Genomic DNA, 16,157 nt, shown 5'->3' with positions numbered 1-16,157 from the left:
CAGACGCTCCACTTGATGGATTTGGGGCCAATCAAATCCGAGATAAACTGGCTTTTACCTAAATGGACATTTATTGCTAAGTATACAATTTATCAGTGTAGGAAGAGATGACATTCTCACTCATACGACTCATCTTCAGTATCAGGTTTTCTTCTAAATTTGGATAAAATGAAAGGTAATGTTTGACAAGCTATGTCAGTTGCTTCCCTGACAAATCTCCTCCCCCTTATCTCCCCCCAGCATGAGGTTTTAAAGGTCACTAAGGAACCATGCAAACTCAGGGAACCCATTGACAAGCTCCTCAGGCAGAATCTGCCGCTGTCCAGTTCAGACTCCAGTTTATGCAGCGGATGTCAACTGAGCCCCTATTTTGTGAAGGTTACAGAAAGTAACACACGGCCTGCCGTAGGGCTACAGGCTCAGGCTCCCAGGTGCCGGCTCCAGCACGAGGGGAGGCGGCACACGCCAGAGAACCTGGCAGAGCCTGAGGGAGTCGGAGGATGCAGAAGCACTCCCAGTGGGAGGAAGGAGCAGCCTAAAGCCCAGGCGGTATCTGTCCCCATCCAACGTCAAAGTCACCAGCACACAGACAGCACCTCGCATCTTGAGTCTAGGTGGCACACCAATAGCGGCAAAGCACAGTCACGTGTTACTAACTCAGCTGAGCCTCTGGACAGCCAACACCGAGGCCCAGGGATTAGTAAACTCCTTTCCAGGGGAAAGGGATGCCCAAGGAGGGTGGTGGGTGACCGGAGTCACCTGGCTGACAGGGCAGAGGCAATGATGGGCAGGGCCACACCCACAGCCACCGCCTGTGCTCCCGAGCCCTGCTCTGTACCAACCCACGCAGGGAGCAGGGGAAGAGGACCTCTGGGGACACTAACTAGGAAAATGGTCACAGCAAACATGACGCAGTGAGGCATCACAGATCAAAGACACCGAGAAACACAGAAAAACGTCTGAAGAACTCGCTGGTTAATTTTAGTAAAATTATACATTACTCACATTTCCAGCTCATTTTCCTGGTTCCCGGAGCTTAAAGACAGACATTGTTTTCCACATCCCACCCCCAGTGAATCATACCCAGGCTCCGCTGCTTCCCAGAGCATCATGTGCTCTCACGGACGGCAGACCCAAACCACACGCTTCCTGCCTGGGACACGGAAGTCGCCTGCGTTCTCGTTAAAGACGAAGTCTACTCAGAAGACCCAGCTGCAGTCCCGCTCGTGTCTAGGGGGCTCATGGTATCTCGACACCGAGGACCAACTGTCGACACCGAGGCTCAGCAGCACCCGGGCCTCCCCAGGATCTCACACGCATCCTGGGCGGGCCTTTCCGCCACCGGCTGTTTCAGGACAAGGCGACACAAAAGTAAAACGGTGGGAAAATAGAAGACGCCTCTTACACCTTCCTCCAGGACAAAGTGTTCCGGGGACAGATGCCACAGGCTACCACTCCACCCGCTGAGCTGAGAGACAGAACCGTCTACAGCATCTGGGAAGAAGTGAACCAGACTCCAAGCAGTGAAACTGTGTCAGACTCCATCACCTGACAAAAGTGTGCTGCATCCACTTGTATTCTCATTAAATAAGACTTTCTCGCTCTTCAACACAGAGGGGCTCAGAGTTAAAAGCAAACCCTGGGGAAGGGATGACGTGACATCCTCGGGCCTAACCAAACTGCTGACGGCTACACCTACCCGACGTGAGTCTGCCTTCTTCCAGCAGGGGAGCGGTACAGGCAGCAGCCATTGTCGCTAATGCTTTCGAGGAAATACTCTGGGGCCCCAGAGGGCCCCGTACCGCATGCACCTGGCCACAGTCTCTGCGAAGGCGCCCCAGCCCAAGTGAACGAGGCCAGGACCAGTTCAGCCCCACGTCTCCCCTGCCCCGGGCCCAGGCTCTGTAATACATGGAGTCCCTGAGGTGGCAGTGGCCCTGAAGGATGCCAGAGCCCTCTCTCTAGCTCAGTGCCCCTGCCACTCCCGTTTCATTCCTTAACAGAAGCATTTGCAGCTGGGGACCTCCAGGATAGCGACAAGCCTTCACAGTTCAACACCGATGATAATAAAGTTGCTAAAGCATCTTCAATTTTAAAAAGCTTCCTCAGAGACGGTACTTAATGCCATTGAACTGAACACTTAACAACAGCTAAAATGGTACGTTGTACGTCACGTGTACTTTACCACAATTAAATAAACTTTTTAAAATTAAAGACAAAAAGCACGCCTGCAGCCACTGCTTCCTGGGTCCTCAGGTTTATGATGTGGATGGGTAGGCGGCACCATCCCAGGGTTACGTGAAAGAGGACTGGGGTGGAGGAGACAAACGCTTTGCCTGAGATGGGATGGAGCCTGGAGGCCAACCACAGACACACTGGGCCCCCAAGATGGCTCTTCAGGACCTCCCGGCTCCACCCCAAGCTTCCGGAAGGCCTTCCCTAATCCCCCAAAATGCAGGGATGGGGGAAAGGGCTGGAACTGCATGTGGGTGGATGGACCAGCCGCTCAACACACCGCCAGCTAGCTGCGTCTGCCTTACCTCCTTAATCAGCCAGCTTCGCGGAGCGTCCCCAGGGCCTTGTCCAGCCTCCCCAGCTGGCCCCATGCCCTCCACGCTCTGCCCCCTTCCCAGCGCTTGGCACAAGATGGAGCACATAGCGGATGTTTTAACAATTAAGTGAATTACTAAAGTACGTATATTATGTGTGAGTCCAGTTAACAGCATCTGTGATGAATGAAAAGGGAATTGAGGAAATTTCAGAGGAAATTCCCAGCAGGAAAGGCTCTTCTGTGAAAAAGCAGAATTTAGGGAGCATTTAAACATGGGGCATAAATAGTCGTGAAATGTCTTCTCTCTTTAACTACCTTACCCATCCTTTGTTTTTCTCCCCAACTTGTAAACATCCGTCCCCTCGTTGTCCAAACCCCACACGCACAGGGACGCTCACATCACCCCCGTCTTCTTTCTCCTCATGAGCAGGATAATTCACTGCTTCCTGACCAAGCAAGAAGGCACTTGGGTGTGTCCCCACGACATCCTGGTCAAGTCTTGTCACCCCTTGGTACCAATTTTAGACGGGAAGTGGAGGGGGTGGTGACGCCACCAGCAGGGCACTGCCGAGCAGAGGAAGGCGTCTGCGTGAGCAGGTGGTGGGAGGTGAGGCAGAGACACCCTCCGGGTACAAAATGTAAGTTATGTGTCACAGGCAAGAAAAAGTTGGGAAAAGTTGGCATTCAGAGCATCCCAAAAACAGAACAGCCAGGGGCTCTCTGCTTCGATGACAAGCCCATCCTGGTCAGCAGTGAATTGGGGACAGAGCCTCTTCACCTTTAACTGTGGGGGAAGACGGTGTTGCATGTGACAACTATCATCGCTTAGCATCACTTAACAAGGAAAAGGCCACAGCCCGACATCATCACAGGCTCAAGGGAACTTAGCCTGGGTGTGAAGGACACCACAGTGACTAATTACATTGCCACCACGTCTGTCCACCACGTCACAGTTCCCCCAATAACTCCCCACAAAGGGAGCATCCCCTTTCTGCTGGTTCAGATTTCAGAAACCCATTACAGGGAACTCATTATCACGTGACACTGGTGACCTGCAATTCTGGTGTGAGAAGCATATACCACTGCCATGTTGCCCTTAGAAAGGAGGGTCCAAAAGTCCAGCGCATTAAAAGTTGGAGAATCCCCCTAAGTGATTACTTACCTTAATTATCTTTGTTATCATACACTATCATTTATTGAATGTCACATGCCAGATCATAGGCTGGACCTCACTACCTTATTACATCCGGCACAACGCTGCAGACTAAGTGTTGTCATCCCCATTTTATAGACGAGTAAACTGAGGCTCAGAGAGGTTGAGTAACTTATCTAAGGTTGCAAAACCAGTACAGTACACGGATGCTAATATATGGCTCTGAAGCCTTTCTTTGTCACCTTTCCAGACAGACAAAGACAGGGAGAGACAGAGAGAGAAAGTGAAGGAGGGAGAGAGAGGGAGGGAGAGGGGGGAGGCAGAGAAACTCAGACCTGTGTGCCAGCCACCAGAACTGACAGATGGAGCCGCACTGTCGTACTCGCTTCAGACCTCTTCCTTCCTCTTCAAGGAAGGATGGCAGCGATCGAGGCGGCAGAACAAGGCAGACACAGGCGAAGCGCCCCCTTCACACCCCAGGCCCACCCCGCTCTTCATGCTGCTGTTGTGCATTTGGGACTCCTCCCTTCCGATCACACACGAATATTTCTGTAAACGATGTGTAGCAGGTCTTCAACTCACATCACGGCGTCACGCTGCATGCGCTGCTTTACAGCCCTGCTTTCCCCACGTGGTTCTGAGGCCCACCCGTGTTCCGACAGAGATGTAGTTTATTCAGTGATTTCCCTGCTGTATAGCACTCCTTCATAGGACTACACCACAGCTGAGTCATCTGTTCCTGTCCTGTCTGGCCTCTGGACAATCTCTGGTCTTTCCTTATTATAAATAACCCCACAGGGTTTCTCTCCTTGCCCATGTCTCCTCGTGCCTGGGTGCAGGGTTCCTGAGTGTCTCTCAGGTAGACATCTAGAAGTGACTGCTGGGCTGTAGAGCTCCCCACCTTCAACTTCAACAGATGCTGCCAAAACCCTTTCCGACGTGGCTGTCCCCTCTGCGCTCCCTCTGCCAGCTGCGCATCCCCGCTCCTGCCCGCATGCGTCCTCCATGACATCTGGTCCAGGCAGCCTGTGGGCGTCTGCCACTCTCATGGTGTGGAATCCCTCCTCCTTGTTATTTTAATTTGCATTTCTTCAGTTACCAGCACAGCTGAGCATCTTTTCAGACATTTATTGACTATTCTCCTATTCTGTGAATTATTCTCAATTTGTTATGGGTTGAATTGTGTCTCCACCAAAAGACGTTGCAGAGCTAACCCCAGTACCTGTAAATGTGACCTTATTTGGAAATAGTCTTTGCAGATAATCAAGTTATAAGCCCTAACCCAATATGACTGGGGTCCTTATAAAAAGACGAGATTTGGACAAAGTGAGCGACACGTGCAGAGGCAAGGTGATGTGCAGAGAGAGAAGGCCATCGACAAGCCCAGGAACGCCCACTGCTCCCAGGAGTTAGTAAGGAGGCCTGGGACAGACTTCCTCATGCCCTCGGCAGGACCAACCCTGCCAGCACCCTGATCGCGGACTCCAGCCTCCAGACTGAGAGACAATACATTTCTGTTGTGTGAGCCGCCCCGTCTGTGGCACTTTGTCACAGGAGCCCCAGGAGACTGACACAATTTCCATAGCCTTTCCCCCCTCCACTGCTTTACACTTCTTTAGATGTTCTCCATACCCATATTTTTTTATGCTTTATCTATAATTAATCCCCCCCCAAAAAAATGTTTTTAAAGCTCCTCTGTACATCTTCAAAGAGGTCCCTAAGACCCACTGGACCTCAGGCATCCTGTGTGCACTCCTGTCACCGTGAGGCATATTTAATAAGCACCAAGAGATGGCAACACGAGCCGAGACCAGCGTGTGAGGCCAGGCCTGCTAATGAGAAGCTAGAGGACCAGCTGCCCCTGACTTCACCCCCTAGTACAATTCAGGAAGCCAGGAAAAGACACTCCCACCTGCCCCTACATACAAGAGGGAAGAAGCTTGTCAGCCAACTTATAATCCACAACCTTTTGGCTCAGGAACATCTGGATGGATGAAAGAATGAATGAGCCAGCAGATCTCTTCATTATTCCTGCACTGAAGGGCCCATCGATAACCAACACCCGGGGACCACCGGCCAGCTGTGAGGCCCGCCCACCTTCTCTCAGTCAATGCTTGTGTCACCCCTCTGACGTGCCCACCACCATTCCCACGGGGCATGGCTGGAACAGGAGGTGGGAGGCGGAGCGCTCTCCCAGGGTCACACGGCTGGGAGGTGGTGGGACAGGGACTCCAGTCAGGCCAGCCTTTCCTCTTCTCTGAAACAGCCTGTGAGGGTTTCAGAAAGAGCGCATTTCCGGGGTGGGCAGGAGGGAAAGTCAGCAATACTGGGTAGTGAAGAGGAAATAGGTATCTGAGACGTCTGCTGACTGACTGGGACTCTCTCCCTAACTGAGTCAAGGGTTTCCAAACTAACCAACACCTCCTTAGAGTCTCCAGCCTTCAGGAGTCCCTGACTCCCCTCCGCGCCCCCGCAGTTCAGCCCTAATTAGCGTTTTGTGTGATGATGTGTTCTCCCCACGCCTGCCCTTCTTGCCAGGACTGGAAGGAGCCCCAGGGGAGAGTGGGCCTCTCCTTTCCTCAACACAATTACTGTGCAGATCTGCGTGAGGGACGCAGGGGCACCCAGGAAACCCGACTGGCCTCACCTGGAGCTAGCTGGTGCACTCCCCCATCGCAGCCACCTAACTGAAGCTTCCAGGTAACCAAACGTACGCTTTAAGATGAAAATATTCTAAAACTGGTCTAGTTAGAAACCCGTCTGAAACATCCCACAAATTAGTTCTTTCCTTTCTTGGGGACCCCAGGTCTTTATTATAAGCACTGTTTTCAGATGTGAAGCAGGAGCCTCCACAACAGGCCTGCGTGCTCTGCACAGGTCCTCTCAGATGCTTGCCCTCGTGGCTCAGCTCCTTGCCGTGTTCAGTTTCCTCCCTGGTTATCAGGTCATTTCTGGAGTAAGTGTGCCTCCCACTGCTGGTGGCCCTCGTCTTTCTCCTCTCCTCACAGTGGGCCAGAAAGCCAGGCCAATAGGTTCGCTAGACGGATGTGGAAAGTAGGAATTCTGAGTGAGTGCAGGCCTAGCACTGCAGCTGTCCCATCTCCAATTCCAGAATTCAGATCTCACTTGCTGGGGAAAGTAAGGGCTTTCTAGACCTATTGCCATCGAGAGGCAAGACTCACATGACCAGCCAGCAGAGCAGAGCTCTCACAGCCTACAGCCAGGGAACTCAGTCACATCTCTGAAGAGCTCTAGTCTTTGTACATAAGGTACTAGTTTTCTCTGACCAGAACTGTCTGTACATGTTTTCCATCATTAGCTGAGACGAAGAAAAACTAAAGTTTGAGAAAAGAGGTCAACCCTGAGAATATGACCGGTAAAGCATCTTGTCTGCCCCTATGTGAGCGGCTCCCTATGTGGAGAGCAGTGGCCTCCACCTGCAGGCCACCCCCAGGACTTAGGACAGACGGGGCCGATCCACGGGCACCCCAGCACTGCTCCTGGACCACACAGATCACGTGCCCCGCAGGTGCACACTCGAAGAGTTCTAAATGAATAGAGGTGTAGCTGAGATTAATAAAATATAAATTAATTTAAAACTCCTCCTGCTACTAAATTTGTAGTTGTTTTGTCACTATGTATTCTCTCAATGAATATTAAAAAATAGAACCACCATCATATTTTTGGCATTAAACAGAGTCCTTGTACCAGAGAAGGGATGGAAAACATATGTCTTTCCTTCCGTAACTCAGCTACAAGTCTGAGGTGGACAAGAACCAGGAAAGCTCATCTCTGCACAGCAAGAGGCATCAACACGGCGCTATTTCGCTTTGCTGTCCTCAGTTAGGGATCCTTGAGACCAGACGGCTGGGGTGAGGGTTAGAGAAAGGGGGAGGGGAAGGCCTTTGCCCATGAGACTGTCCAGAGCCGGCTTGTAAATGGACCATGTCTGCAGAGGCTTTGCCGAGGTCGACCAGAAGCTCAGTTCTCCCCGCTGCCTCCTGCCCCCACACCCTCAATCTGCTTCTACAGCCCACTGGCAAAGCCTTCCTTGTGCTGGAAAGCGGAGTGTGGGGCCTGCTGCTTTAGACCCTCGTCCAGAAGGCAAGGATGGAAGTACCTATTTCTTAGCCATCCATTAAGCCAAGACTCATCACCAACCCGAGAGACGACAGGTTCCTTCTAGATGCGCCTGGAGGGAAGCAAACCAGGGACAGGGACCCTATGCATACCGCACTGCTCAGAAGTTTCCATAAATTGGTGTCCAGAGCAGTGCCGGGCACACAATAACTAATTTATGAATGAGCCAACCAAAAAGCAGATGAATTCCTTAGAAAAACCAGCAGCAACTGGCTTGAATAAGACCAAGGGGCTCAGAACTCTGGGCGGCCAGGGAGCCTCTGGCTCAGGGGACAAGCAACTCCAGCCATCGCAAACCCACCAGAAAGCAACAGTCTGAAAACACCTTCGACCGTCTCTTCCACCCTCATTCTTCTGGGCTGTACCACGCCATCTTTCCTAACTCTATTCAAATTCTTCTGAAGGCTCACGCTTAGCTGTTATTCCACATTTTGCAGCAAATCACTGGAAAACATTATAAAATAGTTTAGGGAAAAGACCGGGTGCTTTCTCCTACTCAGGGGAAGAGAGCTGCACGGTGAAATGGCCGTGACACAACGAGAGGGATGTGGAATGGCAGCGTCCCTAAAGACTGCTGAGCAGCTACCTGTGGCACACTTCCAGGGGTGGGCGCTGAATTCCTCTTTAGACAATTCACTCAGCTATTGAAAAACTTCCATAAAACGTTCTTCCTCATAATGAATGAAATCTGCTTTCCAGTATGGTTCTTCGGTCAAAGGTCTGCCCTTTGAAAACTCAGTTAAGTCACTTCCTCTTCCCTGCCACACCCAGAATTCTCTTCACCAAACAAGGACCCCTCCAAATTATCCTAATAGCAGACCCCTTACCCTGCTGTCACCCAGCTCTGCACGCTCTCCAAGTTAGCATCCATCTGTAAGCGTGCAACCCATAATATCCAGATGTGACCTAAAGAACAGAGCACACAGGGGAAGATCATTGCCTTCTTTCTGAACCAAAGGTCAGGGCAGAAGGTCGACTAAGAACGAACTATGGTCAACAGACTAGGACACTAGAAATCAGGATTATTCTAAGCCCAGCAGTCATCTAGAACCACACTCGTCACAGCACCACCCACGATGCCAAGTTACTTCAGCAGCCATGTCACATAGTAAGCGTGTGGTCACCTAAAACCCTCCTACTTTTCCCTCTTTGAATTCAGCTCATATTGGCTAAAGAGAGCTGTACATGAACTCCTACTCATATCTGCAGCATATGTGCATGCACATCAGAGACAGACTATCAAACTTCCATCCAGCGTGTACGGGAAGGGGGGGTTGGTCTGTTGCAACCCCCCCTTCCCGTACACGCACCTACACAACCACATTCCTCCACCTGAACACAAGCCGCCCTCCGAATGTCTGGTCCCAATGTGACGGTAACCAGCGCCAAATTATCTCGCAGACTGCTTGGTATGAGGATAACCTCTAATTCAATACATTTATTCAACACTAAACAAAAATTATGAAAGCCAGTTTTTCCTTTAAAACCACCCACCTACCCTGACTGACATTAGAAACTTCATGGGCAAAATTACATTACTGAGTTAACTATACGACTATACTAAAAACTTTGAAAATTTCAGTATTGAGTATATAAAGTGATTAAATGGGGGCCAGCCCGATGGCGCAGTGGTTAATTTCGCACGTTCCGCTTGGGCAGCCAGGATTCACCAGTTCGGATCCCAGGTGTGGACCTACGCATCGCTTGTCAAGCCATGCTGTGGTAGGCGTCCCACATATAAAGTAGAGGGAGATGAGCACGGATGTTAGCTCAGGACTAATCTTCCTTAGCAAAAAAAGGAGGATGGGTGGCGGATGTTAGCTCAGGGCTAATCTGCCTCAAAAAAAAAAAAGTGATTAAACGCTCATCTAATAAAAAATACTGAGGTGTCTACCAAATATTCTTTAAAATATTTATTACTATTATTAAATTATTATTGATTATAAAATTATGAGAGGACCTAAAGGACCTTCCATCTGGGAGTAGATTACATAGTGCATTAATTCTAAGCATTTAATACATTAATTCCCCTCTGAGCAACCAGGCACTCCAAGCTGAACTCCATCTTTCCAAAATCTAGAGGAAAAGGTTGGCTAAGCTATTTTTTTTTAACATAGGAACAAAATTTAAATTAGTTAGAGATTATTTTGAGGACCCTCAGGTGCTTACAAAGGCCACCACTATATGGACAAGTGATAGGCAAATCACCAATCCATCTCTATTCTTACAGCAAAGATCCCAAGGGACCTGAAAAAAAACAAATTGATGGCCTACTTCATTTTCCTCTGAGTTATAAAATTGCATTTCTTTACAAATATTCTCATTTTCCAACTCTTCGTGGAATTCAGCACTGACTTTCCCTGAATAGTCTGCTTAGCTGTGCTGTAACATCACTAAATCTAAGAGCAATCCCCTGGCTATTAACACCATATTCAACCTGAAACCCGGAACCCTGAAACCCTGAAAAGAAGGGAGAAAAAGAAACCCAGGGCAACCTGATGGTTGCATTCAACACTCAACTGGCATATTTTTCCAAACTCCTGAGTTGAAGATTCTAAAAGGGGCTTCCGGGGCTGGCCCCGTGGCACAGCGGTTAAGTGCGCACATTCCGCTTCGCAGGCCCGGGATTCACCGGTTCGGATCCCAAGTGTGGATATGGCACCGCTTGGCACGCCATGCTGTGGCAGGTGTCCCACATATAAAGAAGAGGAAGATGGGCACGGACGTTAGCTCAGGGCCAGTCTTCCTCAGAAAAAAAATAAGATTGGCAGATGTTAGTTCAGGGCTAAGCTTCCTGGGGTGGGGGGGGGGGGATAAAAAAAAGTGGCTTCTGATAATCCAGAGGACTACCATCCCCCAAAGCCCCAAGTCACAGAACCCTTTCCTTTTCATGAGGACTTTCAAAACCAAATGGCAATGGTTAATCTTAACTACCCATTAAATTAAAATTACCACCCCCAAGAGTCGTCACACTGCAACTCTCTATTATTAGGCACCAAATATATTCTCAGAGAGCGGAACTTCTGTGCTCCAAATTGCTTACCTCTTTACACATTGCTCATCCCAGCAGAGTACAGAATACAACAGCTTAACACATAATAACACGCATTATTGTTAATTCAAGTGAACAGAAGTTAACTATTAGTCCTCAGAAGGTTTTTAAAATGTTTTTACTGTGGTAAAATGCACATAACATAAAATTCACCATTTTAATCATTTTCAATTATATTCAGTGGCATTAAATACATTCACATTGTTGTGCAACCCTCACCACCATCCATCTCCAGAACTTTTTAATCTTCCCAAACTGAGACTCTGTCCCCGTTAAACACTAACTCGCAATCCCCCCCATTGCCTGGCAACTACCATTCTACTACCTGTCTCTATGAATCTGACTCCTCATATAAGTGGAATCAGACTCTATTGTCCTTTTGTTACTAGCATATTTCACTTAGCATAATGTCTTCAAGGTTCATCCCTGTTGTAGTATGTGTCAGGATGTCCTTCCTTTTTAAGGCCAAATAGTATTCCATTGTGTGGATAAAGCCCAAGCTGTTTATCCATTCATCTGGTGACAGACGCTTCGGTTGTTTCCACCTTTTGGCCACTGTGAAGAACGCTGCCTTGAATACAGGCGTGCAAACATCTCTTCTATTCTTTGGGGTATATTCTCATAAGTGGACTTGCTGGACTATACGGTAATTCTATGTTTAATTTTTAGTCCTTAGACGTTTTAACAAACAATCACACAAACAAAAAACTAGTATTGAAGGAGGTTGGAACTACAGGGTGCATTTTTCACTACACGTTTGCTCCTCTCTACTAGAGAAAAATAAAAGGTTTCCAAAAGGATGGGTCTGGTCCACAACAACAACAAATGCAAATCTTTGTAAACACAGTCCCAGTGGTTCATGAGAGAAACACTCATGAACAATGTAAACATTTTGACATAAAAATTAAATAAACAAAGAACATCCACCACCCAGCTCACTACGTCCAGCAAACTCAGGCACACATGGGGACTGCAGTCAACAATGGTGTGATCACCACTGAGCATCGTGGAGACTCACGAGCTACATATTTGTGGTTCTCATTTCTCACTATGGGACTTTAAAAGTTACTTCCATCCGAGGATGGCTCATGTTAATTACAGTAATAACTACCATTTGTATAATATTAGCATACAGTTTTACAAAGCGCCTTGCACATACATTATCGTTAACAGACCTCCTATCGCCAACTCCTCCATAATACCTGGAAAATGTGTTTCTCAAACGATGAAACTAAAACCCTGTTGCACCTATCTCGGCAGGCAGGTGAAGGCACCCGGACACCCGGCTCTCAAGTAGTCAATTACTTCACTCTCCATTTTAACCTCAGCTTCATTTTGGAGGAAGGAGGGGAGAAAAAGAGTGGGAGTTATTTTACAAGTTACTGAGAGACTAAGCAAAAAGCATTCATTTTCCATTAAATGTGGAGGATCACTCAATCTCTAACCGATCCTGCACTCCAGGGCAACTTACAGAGGAGAGACTCAAGTAAAATTTCCACGGAGGGAAGTGGTCAAATAGCTGAGGTCAAAACCTCCAGACTTCAATTGTGGCCAAGTGCTTTCGTTTCCCTTGTAATTTTCTTTAAGAATAAATGTTCAACCTAAAACATACCCCCTTTTGGAGGCGATCCTGGCAGCTGAACTGAGTAGGAAGCAAAAGCAACCTGTCCTCCCCCCGAGACTCCGCAGCCACTCAAACTCTGCAGCATTGTGCAGAGGCGGTCACATGATAGCCCAGCCTGGCAATAACATGTCAGCCATCACCTGAAACTTGGTTACTTCCAACCCATTAAGGAAACAATTACTAGTGTGCATGAACCTTCCAGCTCACACGTGCCCTCAGTGGCCAGCCCACAAACAGCTCTCTCTCCTTCCAGTCCTCTCTCAGAAGAAACTGTCCGTGGCACAGCTCTGATTGGGACAAGGTGCCCTTTGGTGAGGGGAGAGGGATGAGAGAGAAAAATCTCTGCTGTCCCTTCTGAGCAAAATCAACTCTACCTCTCCCAGCACTTGCTGCCTCATAGTTTAAATTAATTACAGCTGAAAATACAGGGTTGCCATCTGGTTTGAAAAAGCAAGGATAAGGGAATAAAATGAAAGGGTTTTTGGTACTAACCTCACTTTAATCATTGCCAAAGAGCATGAAGACAGCCCAGCGTCCTCCCACAAGAAAGCCTTGGGCCTCACAAACTTGGCAAGCCGTCCCAGGCACAGAACTGGAGAGGCAGAATGCCTGTCAGAATAAAAGTCCCCGTCTGAAAGCACAGTTGCAAGGTAAGGGCCTGCCTGCCCCCACGCTGCAAGAAAAGTTTCCTACGGGTCCCGGGATAGGTTAGCAACTCCAGGGAGGGTTTATTTACAGACCGTGTCTTGCCAAAACGTGACATGCATCATTACAGTTCCATTTTGTGAGAAAATAGATCTGCTGTCAGAATTATAGCATGCGATTTCCTCTTTCTTTGTTTCTCCATCTTCCATAACATAAGGCTTTTATAAAACTCTAAAATAAGGCTAAACAAAACACAGGAGAGGAAGGCTGCTGCAGAAGGGAGCCAGCTCTGCCAGAACAATGCATGCCCCACTCCACAGCACCCTTGCAGCCGGCCCCTTGGAGAAGGAATGTCAAAAATCCCCATCTGTCCTCCGCTGCAGCCACAATTGCAGCCTCACTGGTGTTTTGTAGGAAGCAACTTCCTTCTGCTTCCCCCCCCACAGCAGAATCCCGGTGAGAGGCTCTTTGCTGTTAGGACTCAGGCTGCAGAGAAATGCTGACTGCAGGCCCTGGGACCCAGGGGTACCACAGCCATCCCTGGTTCCCCTCGAAAGGCCTTCGGTGGGTGCAGAAAAGGGCCAAGTCGGCAGCTTTCTCAACCATATCCCAGCATCAAAGAGGCCAGAGAAGCGGAGCATCAGTCAGATTTTCAGCCCAATTTAAACTTTCACCTGCCCACAACCTGGGTTCTTTTCGACCCAAGTGAGTTTTGCAAACAAAACCTAGATGACCTGAGCCCAGCTGCTTTCAGAAAGTACCTCCCACTGAGGCACAGTGGTGTCATCGGAATAAACTGATCAACCTGGTGTAGTCTTCACAAACCAGAGATCAGAGCCATAACAGAGAAGATAAATGCAGATTATGAAGACAAGCATTTCTGTTCTGGGGAAAAACACATCTTCAACCCAAAACTGATGTGCAAGTTGTCTTCCAAATCCTGCCCTGACAGAATCATTGTCTATAGCAACAGTGTCCATAACATTCAAAATCTCAGGAGTGTAACTTTCGAGTAAATGGTACATCTGTCAAACCACAGGAAACATCTGGCAAAATGGTTAAATAAAAAAGAATTCAAACTTTTGATTTCGGAGCTTGCTTATGGTACCCAACAAGAGGCCAATAAAACAAATACCGAAAGAGCCCAAGGCTGGAGTGAAAGTGTCCTGGAGGGGAGGGAGAGGCAGACAGGTCAGGAAAGGCTGGCGCAATCCTGTTCCTCCATCAAGATGGCCGTGCCCCTGGCTCTGCCCTGCCCACCACCACCACCACCAGGGCTGACTCCTGCATGCTCACATCTCCCTGCCACCACCAGCAAAGCAGGCACTCAGGAAATGTGGGATAAATGCACTGATTAAGCAATGTACAAACCACACACTTCTCTTCATTCCACAGCTAACCTGTAGTAAGCATACACAATTATCTCACTACCAACACACAACCCAGACATGCGCCACAAGGTGACAGCCAACACATTTCAGTCCTGTCTAGAACACTTTAGAAAGCTCTTCCTTTAAAGAAAAGATTTAATAATTTGACCATTTCCAAATTTAAAAAAATATAATTTCAAAAACACAGTAAATAAAGTTGAAAAGCAAATAAATTAGGAAAAAGATTATTTTCCTACCACATCTGCCAGAGAATCCTTAATATGAAGAACTGTAACACATCAATGGAAACAAGATGAAGACCTAATTTTAAAAAAAAGGCAAAGATATAAAGAGTCACAAAAGAAGAAATCCAAAAGGCCAATAAGCATGTGAAAAGATTATTCTGTTTCCCTAGCAGCAGGGAAAAAAGGCAAGTTCCCACAATGGTTACCCTTGCAAAAATTAAACACGTGGTGACAGTCACCTTCAGAAGAGGCAGGGAGACAGGCACGTGCGTACAGCTGCCGGCAGGAACGTAAACTAGCAAACCTACTGGAGACCAACCTGGCAGGATGCACCAGGGGAAGCAGAAACAGGTGACCTCTGACCCAGAAATTCCACTTCTAGAAAAATGTGAAATATGAGATACGAACAAGGATGAATATACAGAGATAGTCCCAGAAGTTTTGCAAATAATAACGAAACACTGCAAGCAACCCAAATATCTGTATTTGTTAACAAGTTCTTTTGGTTACAAGGAACATAAAACAAGGCCAGCCAGCTTAAGAAAAAAGAGGAATTTACTGGAAGGATACTGTGCTACATTTCTTGGAAACGAAAGAAGAGTTGAACAACCAATCCTTGAAAAAGGAAAACAGGAGATGGAAGGAGCTCTGTGCTCCTGTGAAACGCACCCAGCGCGGCTGCTCCCTGGAGCTCAGCCTGCGCTCTCCCAGCACGGGTGCAGGATGCTTGGCTGGGAGACACCACGCCAACCAATACAAGTTTTACAGCACAGTCACCGCAAGAAACACCACGGGCATCTTTCTAGGTCCTACATGTATATCCACCTCCAATCACAGCGCCATTAAGGACTTATTAACATTGTCTTTAAAAATTCTGAGATCGTTTTTATTAGATATCAAATGTGCTGCTGAAAATTAGAAGACCCCTCCCCACACATATGCAAATACTGCCAGTTTTCACAGTCAAGAGACTTCACCTGAGCTTCAAATGAATTATTTATAAGTAAGAAATTGCAGGTCTCACAGGAAAGCAATCCACCAGGGTTTCCTAAGTCTAGGGAGAAGAGGAATAGGGGTCTGCTCCATCTTTGCCATGAATAAGTAAAGGTACTGAATTTTTTTTAAAGTAAAACTGTTGGAATTATTGGCTAGAAATAGAAATGAACCTTTGGGGCAGTAATAAAAATTCATAAAAGGTGAATTAAGTTATCGTAGAACAGGCATGAGCATTTTAATTTATTCCATATAGCTCACCATCTGGGGTTCCAAATCCTCTGCTTCCTCCTTCAACATGACTTCCCTCCCTCGCCCTGTCCCCTCTTCCTGAACTCACACTTCCTACCACCAAATAACTACACACATGTCCTGAATACTTCC

The 16,157-nt window shown here is 47.9% G+C and overlaps 1 protein-coding gene across 9 annotated transcripts in view; it reads right to left on the bottom strand.

Annotated features, from left to right (window-relative positions):
* VGLL4 (vestigial like family member 4) overlaps positions 1 to 16,157 on the bottom strand; it is a 141,540-nt gene that overhangs the window by 10,859 nt on the left and 114,524 nt on the right. Inside the window, exon 1 of one of the 9 annotated variants that reach the window (XM_070574765.1) lies at positions 13,013 to 13,167. The exons of 7 other annotated variants lie outside the window; for them this stretch is intronic. In XM_070574765.1, coding sequence (XP_070430866.1) covers positions 13,013 to 13,026 — 14 coding nt within the window. In that variant the 5' untranslated portion in view covers positions 13,027 to 13,167. Of the gene's footprint in view, positions 1 to 1,005; positions 1,128 to 13,012; positions 13,168 to 16,157 lie in introns of those variants that run through there. One more of the 9 variants, XM_070574764.1, reaches the window with a different exon arrangement.

This window comes from Equus przewalskii, chromosome 15, assembly GCF_037783145.1.
Source record: "Equus przewalskii isolate Varuska chromosome 15, EquPr2, whole genome shotgun sequence".
In the NCBI taxonomy this organism is placed as follows: domain Eukaryota; kingdom Metazoa; phylum Chordata; class Mammalia; order Perissodactyla; family Equidae; genus Equus; species Equus przewalskii.
This window is presented reverse-complemented; position numbering and strand designations above follow the sequence as displayed.